This window comes from Chanos chanos, chromosome 10 (assembly GCF_902362185.1).
Source record: "Chanos chanos chromosome 10, fChaCha1.1, whole genome shotgun sequence".
In the NCBI taxonomy this organism is placed as follows: domain Eukaryota; kingdom Metazoa; phylum Chordata; class Actinopteri; order Gonorynchiformes; family Chanidae; genus Chanos; species Chanos chanos.
In genome coordinates this window covers 30,986,159-30,999,968 of record NC_044504.1, presented here as the reverse complement: position 1 = coordinate 30,999,968, position 13,810 = coordinate 30,986,159, and the positions used below count along the sequence as shown (strand labels likewise).

Below are 13,810 nucleotides of genomic sequence, written 5' to 3'. Positions count from 1 at the left end.
CTATTGTAAATATTGTCAGACGAGCAGAAGCATGCCTCTGTCTGCCCTTTCGGAGTGCACTCTGCCTGGGGCAATATTTATCTTAGCGCAGGACAGCAGAGAAGGTTGGAGAGGAGAAGAGGGGTTTAGGTAAACACTTCAGAGGGGTCTGAGACAACCCTCCACTACTCCTCTAAAAAGTGCCAACAAATGACCCTGTGATTCAGCAGCTCAGTGCTAACTGGGGCTCAGACAATACCAGGCAAACACACCATTGTTTGATGTCAGAGACAGAAGTGTTAACCAGAGGGGTCTGTGGGAAAGGAAAGATTAGAATCGAAGAGACTGTACTAAGCACTAGTGCAAAGGCATAAAGAGTTATGTGTTCTGGTGCCAAGAATCGGTTTGGAAGGTACGTAACTCTAGTTTAGAAGGTGCAGAATTTTGTGCAAGTCTATCCATCCCTGCATAGCTGAAAACTTTGCTTTTATCTCTTTAAACTTTCAACTTTGGACCATGAACATTTGGCTCTATCTCCTTTTGATGCGTCACCTCGTAGTCACTAACTAATTATCCTGACCATTCCACCCTGTTTTTCGGGTGTCTTTATGTGCGGATTCTTTTTAGGTGTCAAAATCTGGAACCACACAGATCATCCATCTGTCAGAGCTGGACAACTCTTAGCACATCTCCCCATTTTAATGACAATGGAGTAAAGGTAGACTTGGCAATTTTCAGTAATTAAACAAGTGCAAAGAGAAGGAAGGTAAGAACCCCCCAAAAATGTATGTTGTGAATGACTGAAATAGATGGCATCAGAGAAGACCTTGTGGTTGAATAGGGAAAAGCTGACAGTGAGTGAGAGTTGTTCAATGGGCTCTGTCTCAACTAAGAAGAGGGTCATTAACACAAATAATAGACTGAAGTGTAACTCCAGACACCTTAATTTGCTAATTAAACCACTAATGACAGGTGAAATTACTTGCAAAGAGACGACATGATAAAAAGGAGAAAACTCTGGTGTGGGTCCATAACTTGCAAGATCTGATCTAGGAGCTAACCATGTACACTGCACGTGCAGTTTCACCTCACTGCTAAACCTATTCTCCAATTCATTTTCAAACTGATCTAAAAATCTGTATTTTTCTTTTTTTTCCAAACTTTATAAAATTCAGCATTAACATATTGGTGTCTTATAAAAGGCTGAAAAACTAAAATGAAAGTGAAAAACAATCATTCTCTTCAAGAGTTGGAAGTACTAAACGGAAGATTGACTGAACTGAATTGGGACCATAGATTACGTTTGTTACTATTTTCTAATAACTGTACAGCTGAAACAAATTTGAATAGATGAATTGAATTCTGCTTTGACAAAAAAAAATGTTTACTAGATAAACAAAGGGCAAAGGGTATGACTACATGACTACAGCAATGAAAAAATAGCATCTATATTTGGCTACCCAATCACATTGAAGCTGTAAGCAGTGACAGGGCTCCATTTGAAATGTGCAGTATGTCATTAGTCTGTTTAATCACAACCACACTTTTACCCTTTTGCTAATGAGATGTTTGGATGGGTATCAAAGCATGTAAAAGTGTTGTGTTTCATATTAAGACTGCAAAAAACACAGAGTACAGCATTGGTTTTAGAACCGCTCAGACTGAAAAGTTTGAAGTTTATAGCCCTTTGGTTCATGAACACTGAGTCAAGTGAAAACACGTGCAATCTCTGTACTATAGAGTGACAAACTTCTAATGCAAATCAATCAGCCCATATGCACACACATTAAAACAAACATCTGGCATTTTTTTTACCTTGGTTGTGATGGTTACGATGGGGTTACTGAGCTATGCAGAGCACATTTCCCATAGAATCTGATTAAAAAGCATTACTCTGTTCCCTCAAAGCGATCTTAAAGCACACTGAAGTTTAACAATTGCTGCCGCCTTGATGAAGATACACATGTGCCACAGATGTCTCCAGGTCCAACTCGTTTTCTTTAACGTGAGCAGTGGTACCACATGCTGCCCCTATGTTAGTGTAACGGCTTTGCTTTGAAAAAGACTCTGTAGCGGAATTGCTGATGTGGCGTCATGTTAAGCTATTTTAAAGATATGTTGGATCAACATCACTGGAGAGACAAATGGTTATGATGGAAGCTTGCTGGTTTTCATATCACGTTTCTTGCCATAAAAGTCTTCAACAATAAGAGCCTGAGTCTCACGAAGCCTCAGGACCTCACTGAAGATTCCAGCTCAGTAGCTCACACCACTCAGACCAGATGCTGAATAAAAACAGAACCTTTTGACAGAGGTTAGACAACACAATATGTAGTTCCAGTGGCTACGCATACACATTACTGTCAAATCGATACATCTCAACTTCCAGTTGGGTGTTGCATGGCATGACTGACACAATGTAATTACTTTAACGTAATTGCTTTCATGTAATTGCTTTAATGCCATTACTTTAGTGCTTAATAGATGACCAAACAGTTAACTAGTGTCCTGGCTATTTTCTCATGAGTGACACGGTAGTTACTTATTCTTCTTTTAGTTGATTTACGATGTCACACAGAAATGTGAGCTGAAGCATTGATGTAACACACCTGCAGGATATTCCATCAAGAGTGATTTCTTAAGCTAGCTGTCAAGACTGTCCATTAGGGATGTTCCTTGGTTGTCCATCAATGGGTCAAGTTTACTTTTGACTGAAGTTATTTGGATAGCAGAAATCCTGTGTTTGTAATATCCCTTTAATCATTTTATGTTATATTGTTTATATAGATCCTTATGGGAAAAAGGACCCAAATGATCAAATGGAAAAGGGAAAATGCTTAAAAATGAGGGGCATTTAGTTTAAAATTGCCAGAAAATCCTCCAAAATGACAGGTACATTTCAAGGTCCAGAGCAATACTTTGTAATAATGCAGAAAATGTTACAATGTCTGTATGAATTGCAGGTTTGTAGTTTGAATCTAGATGCATTGCCTGGTATGGTTCTCAGTCTCCATTTCAGCTGATCTGACTCAATTGAACATGAATAACTGTCACACTGATGTTATTTTTCTGTTTGACTGCATTTTCTTTAGGGGCTACATGGCAATTACACTGTCTTACAAGGTTTGACAACCTGCCAGCTCAAATTCTCTGAAAGTGTTAAATTGGAGCTACCTAAACAGAAAAAGAACACAAGGTCTATTTAGGGGATTTGTGGGCTACATTTTTACTATTAAATGTGCACCCACCTGCAACAACAAAATTCAAACACATCAATTTGCAACCAATTTCAAAAATTCCTACACACTTTTATTTGCCAAAGGCTCTACCTATGGTGTGTATTCTGATAACAGATGGACTATTGCTAGGGATGGAAATCCGAAAAGCATTCACACAAGAAACTTGGGTGAACTTAAAATCCCTCCACTCATATAGGCAGGGACATAATAAATATCCTTCGCATTTACTACTGTAGAGGGCACTAATTAATTGAAATATCAGATCTCTTGATAATAACTCATTTGCAAGTGTGGTAAATCCATAAATTAAGATTTCTTTGTCGTGTGCAGTCCTTGACCAATAGGAATATGTTGTGCCACAGTAAGACAGCAGACATTCCCATAAAATTAGTGTGCCATCATGGTGCACAAAATAATTTAAAATAACATTAGCAGCACATATCTGCAAATATCATCATGGGCAAGAATAATGTAATGGCAAAAGTTCACACGACATAGAAAAAAATACACGAAGTGAACCTTTTAGATTAAACAGAGTGCAAACACATTCCCAGCATAAAAAAAAACAAGCAAACAAACAAACAAGCAAAAAACAGTGTATACACTGTACTGTTAACTCGCTATAAGTGACAGTGTATTTGCATTCTGATCCAGCTTTAAAATTAAGTTCACTTAACACCAGCAATGACAAAATTCCAGACAGCGGGTCCTGTTTTCCCTGTGGTAATTTGGCTGCTGGACAAACACACTAAGAGAGATTACTTCATATTGTATTTATGACCATGTAACTTCTTGTGTTCTGAAGCTCTTTTTTTCCATAAACGTAGACGAAAGGTGGTCAGCAGCTCAGGAGGAGCTTTGCTCTTCTTGCCCCTCCTGCTTTTGGCAGTCCTGAGATCTCTCCCTTTGGACCTAGACGCCTTCATGTCTCCAGCAGTGAGGGCGAACTCTGCCTAATGGAAGAAAATATTACCCGGAGCGTAATGCTAATTGCCTATACCCCAAACGTGTCTATGGAGCCAGAGTATACACATATTCTTAATGACAGGAAAGAAGCAAAATGAAGAGAAAAGAGAACGTGTGCAAAAAAAATGTATGTGTCACACATCCAAACTCTGTTTGATTTGCACTGTGAAGTGCAATTCAACTTCATGCAGATGACTCTTTTGGTCCATCTGGTGAATCACTTTCAGTGAATTTCATCTCCAAAACAAATTTTTGCTCAAAACATTTTTGTTTCATGTCCACAGCTGAACTCTGCAGCTGTCTAATTTTCCACTCTGAGAGTTCTGTACCTGAAGGAAGGGATAACAGTGATCTTTCTCAACACATGATGGGTGTGGTGGGGAAAGAAAGAGTTTCTAAGGTTCTCCACACCCAATATCTGAGAACGTGGTGTCAGCCCGGCCACCGTGCCCTGACTTTGCACTGATTTACTGTAGTAGTTGGCTGGAGTAGTGGTAGTCACTACTTAACTGTCTAGCCTCGATAACGATGAGAACCTTCCATGAAAAACACCTCCACAGCCATCAAGGGCTGTGTGCTCATTCCCACCCATATTCTACTCCAAAACAGAGCCAACAACACAAACAAAGAGAACGAGACAGTCCCTACAAGGATCATAAAATCAATGTGTAATTACAAAACAATTCATTAAAGATCCCTGAAATAATGGGATTTTAAGTTTTGAATTAAATACTCGATGAAAACAAATATTTACAAATGAAAACTTGGGGTGTCTGGTCAATGACCGTGTGTAAGTTTAGAAAAAAGAAAAACATAAGATCCAGTTGTGTTTGATTCCTGAAAGAAGATTACTTGAGGATTTAGGAACTTCCTCTCCGACAATTCGACAGGTTATCCTACTCAACAGTGGTTTAAGCTCTCCAAACTAAACAGGAAAATACTACTGTTTTTTCAGAGTTGAAAGAAGTATCTCTGTCTGTAAACAAGTCTACTCTGTTTAGCTCCACTAAAGTATCGTTTCTGTGCCATGGGAATTTCGGAACAAGTGTGATCTTTTCATAGAACACAACTGTGTTGAGTAAGATGGATTTACAGAGGATTTCACTTTAAGGATTTGACCTATCTCTGTGCCAAAGCCAACACTTTGAGAAAACATAGTGTACACGTTAAGTATGCATTCTACGGCCATAGCCATATCTAGATGTATTATCTAAGAGAGAAGAGCTTTGTGCGTATTTAAAAGTATGCAGTAACAGGCAAAAATTGAGACTCAAACTAAATATTAATTATAGGCCTGAGAGGGGGGTTTGATTTTGTTGCATCTGGAACATGCATACCACAAATGATGATTAAGTGGCTCCATGCCACAGCATGTCAAAAGCACGCCTTGTTTGTTCCATCAATTTCATGCCATTGTCTGACTCCAAGATAAGATAACTTCTCTCTGTGCCTCCACGTTAAATCACTGGGCTCCAGTGAAGTAGGAGGGTCGAGAGGCACCGTGAGGTAAGAACAAACCTGTATCTGCAGGCCCTGTGAGACGACCCTGCTCTTCTTTGAAGCCACAGCCAAGAACGCATAGTTTATTTTGTGGTACATTACCTGAGCCACAACATTAAGCCCATACATGGATCCGGAGACATTATGTTTTGCACCATTTGTGCTTTTTCACTTGTGCTGACCTTGGGCCCAGACTTAACGACATATCCTTCACTCTGGCCAAACAGTGCACTCAAAGACTTGGATGTGTAGGTGTAGCTTCCAGCTAATGCAATACGCCAAAGGTGTGGAATTTTATGGAAATAGAATTCATTTTCTTTAATGCTACGCCTTTTGACTCTCTGTCTCTCTCTCCTACTCTCTTTCTCTCTCTGTCTTTTTTTTTTAAAAAACTTAAAATTCCATGTGTATGTCAGTAAAATTTCCTTAGAAGTGATTCAGGTTAAACAAGACTGCAGCAGTGTGAGTTGGACTGAACAAGGGCACAGTGTAAGGAAACATTTTGATTTCATTTCCCATGTACAAACCCTCTGCATTTCCAAATCTGCCGGTTCTTGGCACTGAAACTCTTGCTGCCTGCAGGCCACACAGAGGAAAGGGAGTAAACAAGACAGAGCAAAACGCAGAGATGACATCATGTGAATACACTATAAAGCACAGATTACTTGTTGTTTATTACAGGTACGTACTAAAAGTTTCTTTTTGTAATAATATCTGTCATCTACCTTGAGGAGCTCCAGCCACTGTAATCATACAGAAGAATACAAACAAAGGACTTTATCCACTATGTTATTTTAAGTATACTATAGCTCTCAAAATTGACTAAACTTTCATTTTAGACAATTTTTCCATAATTCTGTGAATATGCCCCCCTTAAACCACAGCAATCGTGCAAAACTTCCTGTAATACTAATGTCAGAGGGCATAAAAGGATCTGAGTAGAGGATTGTGCACAATTCCAAATTTTACTCATAGGCTTGAATTTTATTTGAATTGGCCATAACCCACAGGACGTAGAATTTAGATGTAAATTAGAATGACAGGAAGTTTATTTAATTCAGTGAAAATCAAACGCTCTAATCAATCTGTTGTACCACCCACTGCCAAAAGGCCACTCGCCAGGTGGGAATCAATTCCAAAATTCTGAACCAAGCATAACCCCGCTTAAAACAAGCAGGACCTTTGCATAAATCAGATTGCCAAATGACATAAATTTATTTCTGTCCAAACAATCCTAAATTCTGGGCTCAGCCCTGAGTTTTCAGTTAATATGACCGCAGTCCAGTGCAGAGAACATATTGTCTAGCCTACAAACTCACTTTACTCAGTCATTTGCATTTTTGCCATCATTGTAACTGAAGGCATGAGAGTGTGATATAACAGAGCTATTCACTTAAATAAATTAGTTGACCAAATGCCCGGAGGAGTGCTACCCCCTCCTGTTTAAGGGTGATCACAGGTCCGCCAGCGGTTGTAGGATTCTTCTGCTTGTTATCCCTCGGTTGACTGCATTTACATAGTCGACCCCCGCTGCTTATTTTGCTGGTCATACAGTTTACTATAGCCTGTCTGGGCCCTGGCCTTGGAGCGTGTCCAATAATCACTGCTGCTGTCAGGGCCCCCTCTGACCGTCTCAGACTCAAGACGACCTGTCGTCAAACCAACTGCCAGTCTGTGGGAAAACGGTTGAGTTCCCGGAAAGCCACATATTTTGAGGCTTCTCCCAGCGTGTAGCTGAGCCTGCAGTGAATAGATCTCAGGCGATCAAAACAGCTTTTGGACAAGTTTTTTTTTTTTTTTTCTTTTATGAGGCTTTTTGAGATGTTCCCTCATCTATCAGTGCATCTTAACTCTACATGTTTGGCTTGAAGTTGCGAGCAAGAAGCTGACATTATAACAAGTGTCTGCTCCTGTTGTTGGTGGTGGTTAATAATGTGAAGCAGTTTGAGTTGCCAGTACAATGTTTGATCTGTAATTATAAGTAGCCGGCCTCTCTGAGGAGGTCTGTAAAAATCAGTTATCTCCTCATACATTGCAACAATAACACAATTACAGGATTGAATATGGATATTATCTCAAAACCTGGCAAACCAATTTGGCATGACGGGATAGCTTCGGAGGAATTTCAACCAAATGTTTCGATAAAACCCTATAATGTCCCCGTGGAACAGAAAAATGGAGGCCACAAAACCATTTCACAAAACAAAAGTGTGTAGATTATGTCACACAAACCTTCTTGCACCCTAAAATAAAACACTTGACACACTGAGTTCTGTTTTAAGCCTAAGACGCCACGTCTAATACACTACTCTGAGGTGTATATTGTCTTTCTCAATTCTCCCTGGATGCCTGGATGACTTCAGACATGTACTTCCTGTCACGCTTAAGTAAGAGTTTTGCTCATAGCTGCATTGTGGGTGCTGGCCGACAGCATGTTTTCATTAAAGCGAACACAGATGTGTCTGTTAGTCACATGCCATATCTCAACCTCTCCTGCCCTTGCCCCAGCCAGAGGAAACTGCATGTTGACACAAGTTCATGTTTACGGCTCTCACACGTTTTGTTTTCTCTTTTTTAACTCCTTGACTGTTTATTGTTCCTCACTTGCTTCAGCGAGTATCATGGCTACAGGGATAGACTCATGCTGAGAGGAGGCAGTCTGTCCCAATATGACTCAAACCAAACTGACCCAAACTGACCAAGATATAAATATTTGTCATGTTTAGGAGCAGAGAAGGAACTTCTCTCTGGAAAACCCCTTAGGATGAATGATGGAAAGGGGATATCAGGGCACCTGTAATGGAGTAGGGTATGTGTGTGTGTGTGTGTGTGTGTGTGTGTGCGTGTGCGCGTGCGTGTGCGTGTGTGTGTGTGTGTGTAGTGGAGCGGTGATGCGGGGAGCTTGCCAGCCCAGTGAATCCACACCAGGAAACAAAAACAGGAAGGAAACATCTCTGAGTCTGAGGCTAGGATTAAACAGTGCATGCTGGGAATGGCATGCTGTTAAAAAGGAGGGAGAAAAAAGGGAGAGAGATGGAAAAGGAGTGAGAGAGGATGTTAGTTAATCCCCTAAAGCATCCATATATTGGTTGCTACTTCTCTCCCACCGCTTGTAAATGGCTTGGAATGTAACATGTTGTCTTTGGACCCAATGCGTGCAGACGCCTCCAGAACGGAGAGACTGATGTGTGCAGACATTGCCTTAAGCTCCCTCTTGCTGACTTTTAACTACAGGCTTTGAAGCAAGAGTAGCTTTCCAACACTAAAGTAATATCACAGAAATATACTTTCATTACACAGTAATTTATGCATTGTATGTGCATAAGACTCCGACTGTATCTCTGTCAGTGCCCAACTGTGTGATGAAATCTTTTTGCGCACATTCAACGATAAGCTTCAAACCGTGGTCAAAACGGTTCTGTCTTTTGCCCTATAGCCATGTAGTGATCTCTCTCTTTCTAAAAGACGTGTGTAGAGAGGGAGCCTCCCTTCTTTTTATTCAAACTATTTTTTTTTTGTCATGTTACTTGAAACAAACTAAAATATTCTTCTGAACACAGCAGTTAACACTACACATTATGTACTTTATTTCCATTCATCTAAATCTAAGAAACATGCAAGACATTTTTAAACACCAACATCAAAATGTATGGAAAAAAGCCTAAGCCCATGTGACTTCACACAAGCAAACTCATCAAGTGAAGAAAAGTGCATAGACTTCCCCCATTCAGTTTCAGTCAGTAACTAGGTCATTCCAACTAAAACTTTCTTTAATGACCACTGAAGAAGGCAAAACAACTTTGTGCAACTTCTTGTTGCTCAAAACCGTATGTTTTTCAAGAACGCTTTTCACCACAATCAAGCAACTACAGACAGACTTCAAAAAAAAAAAAAAAAAAAAAAGCAAAAAAACAAAATCAAGACATCCCTCTGCTTTCACTGACCATACCTAATCTTTAAATCCCCATAAGGATTGGCCAGTCCCTCAAGTGAAATTTAAGATGAGGGAGTGGGGGATCTTGGAAAGCCATCAAGTTAACTGTTTATAAAAGCCACATGAATGAATCTGTGCACAAATCCCCTTAGCCCAGTTATTCAGTGTGCTGCCACTGGAGAAAGAGGTTGTTTCCATACAGACGGAAACAATCCAGGATGAGAGCAGACGGGGGCATCGGGCACAAGTAAAACTCAAACACTGGTGCCCTGGAAAACCCCGCATTGTTTTGGTTGGTAGCCTGAATGCAACATGCATCATGTTGTGCTGAGACAGTCCTGCTATCTACTCAGCGTCTTTAGCGGTTAATGGCACCTGCCAAGTTTGATAGGGCCTCTGGTAATAGTCTGGATGAAAAGTTCCTTTATATCTTGGGTCACATTACATTTTAAAAGACATGTTCAGCTGGGGAAAAAAATGTGCTCTTAAAATAAAAAAAAAGATTTCCCACTCTGAAATGATATATCGGCCTCTGCTAGGGGACAGCGGTTGGTTCCTGATAGTGAACACTCTTGACAGGAAGAGAAAATTGGGCTTAGTCAATAGGCCTTCCTGTAAGCTGTCTGCAAGACTTCTCAGGTATCGGGCAATAGGAGGGGCGATATTGACACACTGACGTGAAACAGACCACAGAATACAGTTTATTTCTCTCCTCATCAAGATAGGAGCATAGGACCAAATGTTATTTGTTTCAAGTATTGTGCTGTATTACCCGCATGTGCTTTAATGCTTCCGGCTAGGAGTGTGAGGAAACTTGTACAGTAAAGAGCAGATCTATAGATCTGCAATGTAGAGTTTCATATCTCTGTTGCTAAAAATCCGTTTCTGACTTTCTGGAAGCTCATTAATATTTGCTTATATGAAACTTTAAAATTCACTAAAGAAATCAATCTCTCCTTTCCATCGAAACTGAGAGCCTCGAAGACAGCGTGTTTTGATTTTGGTTGGGGTTTTATTCTAACCTGCGAGAGATCCCCTATTCTCTCACTGCTTTTCACAGGACTAAGAAACCATTGCGGCGGAAGGGCCTCATTTAGAGAGAGAGAGAGAGAGAGAAAAAAAGAACAGAGAGAGGGGGAAAATAGAGGAATAAATCCCTTTCTCAGGAAGATTAGTGGCTGTCCCTTTAGAGTAGGCCGTGGATGGAGTTGCTTTTTTCATCCACATTTTTCTCTGCCAGTGGCCTGACCCCTGGAGCATTCCCCCTCTCTCCTGAGCTGCTCAAGGCACACCCCTCCCACTCCTCCTCCCTCCCCATTATTCATCGTATCCAGGGAAACCTACTCAGGAGAGATAAAGAAAGTGTCCTTATTGTTAACACAAAGCATTTGTATGGCGCAAATTCTCCACCACACCCTGTCGTTCAAAAGCACGGTAGTATTGGGGTCCAGAGCAAACGTACTAGTTCACTCTAGTTCACTTACTTTACTCTATTTCAGTCTGTCAACAAACACTAAACTGATTGAAATATTGCACAAATAGACATTAAACATTTTACACACTGCATGCAATCAGTGCGGCTTGAGCATAAATCAAGCGTGGTGAAATGCCCTTTGCCATATTCCAAATAAGGTATCTGATGTGGAAAAGAATCAGAGAATCATTTGAAATACTGAGGCTTTTGAGTCTTTCTGCTCTTTATCATGCAGTTGCCCTGAGCACATGTTGGCTTAAACAGCGAACAACAATTGGTCAGAGCGTCTAATAAATTCTGCAGATGGAGGGTCCTGTTGCTCTGAGACCGTTCGTAAGGCTAGACAGATGTGGGCTGTCGAGAGAAATACAGGTGCCCCTTTAAATCCATTAACAGGCCACTTTGCCTGACACCTAACCAGCATCCAGACTGCTATAAAGCAACAACAGTTTAAAGGTTGGGAACCCAAGCTTAATAGTCCAATTGGAACCAGAAGAACAAAATGAAACATGGAACTTAAGTGTTCTGAATATTAGGGTTTTTTTTTTTTTCATTCTCAAATGTTCTGTTAAGCGTTTTGTGTATGGATGACACAGATGTGCTGTATTTGAACTCTTCCCTTGTATCTGTAGTCTTGCTAGTCTGGCAATGTTTTAAACTGGTGGACATGATAAACTAAAAACAAGCCTACAGTCATAGTGTAACTCTGTCTGCTGGTTTATTTGGTTAAACTGATTTTTTAAAAAATTCATTATTACTAAGGAAATACATAAAAAATCAGAGGAACTGTAATTGCATTTCTCTGCTGCATACTGCGAGAGTGCCATATCAGATTTTAAAATTTATCTGTGCTCCATGCAATAGTTATAATTTTAAATGTAACTGTGCATAAAGGAATGCATTACTGTTATGGATAGAAATAACCTACTTTTCTAAGTCTCAAAAACAAATGAAGATGATGTCAGTGTCCTTCGTAAGACCACAAGAAGCCCTAATTAAACAATGAGATGTTACCATGGTATGTTACATTACCATTTCAATATTGGCTCACAAAGGATTTTTTGTTAGTCCCCGAAAAACTGCTGGGCATGTTAGTGATGCATCACAATTATATTCCCGAGGTAAGAGATCTTCCCGAGTTCTTTTCAAGCTTGTTTGGGGGAGTCTTCAAGAAATTCTCAGTGCAAGTAAAATAACATCAGTGTTTTTTTTGTTTGTATTTCATCTACAAGTTCTGTGCTACCTAATATGCCTGACAATAATAACAACAGCTCTGAAGACCTGTGGTCACCTGTACCTTTAAATATGTGCAACACATGTCACTTAATATTAATATTTTGCTAATTAAAAAAAGAAATATGCACAGTATAAATAATTTTCAAAACATCTTTGATGACATTCCATAGAATGCACAAAAACGATGCCCTATTTTCAGTAGTTTCGTTAAACAATTAATGATCAGTGTTTTCTTGTAGCAGGCCACCAGTCCTTTCATTATACACTTAAAGGGCCATGATATCAGAAGGCCATTAGAATTTCAAAGGGTTTTTTTTTTGTATCCTCGTGTTTGTCAGAGGACTAAGATGGACAGAGCAGTCCACTGCTCCAGAAGCCATTTTTAGTAATTTATAACATTTATCCTCTGGAGGTAAGAACAAGGTCTTTCAACCTCATTAGGGTGGTTTTTCATCAAGTATTCACTGACATCTTTTAAACATGCGCCTCAACTCTGTCTTTCCTTTTCTCTCTGCTGCGTCGAGTCAACATGTACCACTGTAGTAACGTTCCAGTGTATTTTTTTTTTTTTTATGAAAATGAATATGCATGAATCTTTAATCTGCATAGTTAAACATGTCCCTTAAATGAGAAAGCAAAGCAATCATTTGTGTTCAAAATCTCTATAGTCTTTTTTTTTTAAAAAAAGAAAGTCCACTTCATATGATATCTTGAGGCCATCTTATATGGGTCCTTTCAACAATCTCTGGGTTGGTGTCATTAAAATTCATCACTGTCCTTAAAGTCACCTTTAAAGCATTTGATCTTGTCCTATTTAACATTTTATGCGTGGGCTTCTCTCACCTGAAGGTTAACAACCTTTGCATGCATGTGTTTTAGAAAGGACCTTCTGGTCCATATTGAATCAGGTCCAAGAAGTTCAAGTAAAGAAATTATAGTCTGGCAAAAAATGTCTTGTACCTCGTGTCACTGTTGAAGGCGATGGCTTCTTGGGAAGGTCTGAAAAACTGCTACCATCAAGGCCCGATCCCTTGCACTCCTTTTTCTCTGTTGTAGCTGGCACTGTAGTCTCCATGATTGCAGTCTCAGTAAGAGAGACAACCTGGAAAATTAGAAGAAAAGCGCAAGTGTAAAAATTCATTTACAGATATAGACTACAACCACCCTATATTAGACAAGCTTACAAACATGAAGAACGTTTTCCATATTAATCACTTCTGGAACATTCTTGTTCACTACACTCTCTCGAGAGTGCAGTCATCAGGTTAATGAAAGTGCACTGTTCTAAGAGTGCTTCATCATGCCAACAGAGGGAGCTTTGCAGGATTCACAGTCTACAATTAGTTGTGCATCTGAAACCGTGGTCACAGAACAGGAAAAAAAGAGAGAAAGAGATCAAGTGACTGTAAAACAATGCACACATGATTGTTATACTTCCTTTGTTAAAATCCACTCTGGATAAGTTCCAGTACTGTCACAAGG

General features: G+C 39.8%; 1 protein-coding gene across 1 annotated transcript in view; it reads right to left on the bottom strand.

The window, feature by feature from the left end:
* The window catches only part of gli2a (GLI family zinc finger 2a), a 49,343-nt gene extending 35,940 nt beyond the window's left edge, over window positions 1–13,403 (bottom strand). The window contains exon 1 of the mRNA XM_030786735.1: window positions 13,289–13,403. Coding sequence (XP_030642595.1) covers window positions 13,289–13,403 — 115 coding nt within the window. The remainder of the gene's footprint in view (window positions 1–13,288) is intronic.
* Window positions 13,404–13,810: the final 407 nt, after the last annotated feature.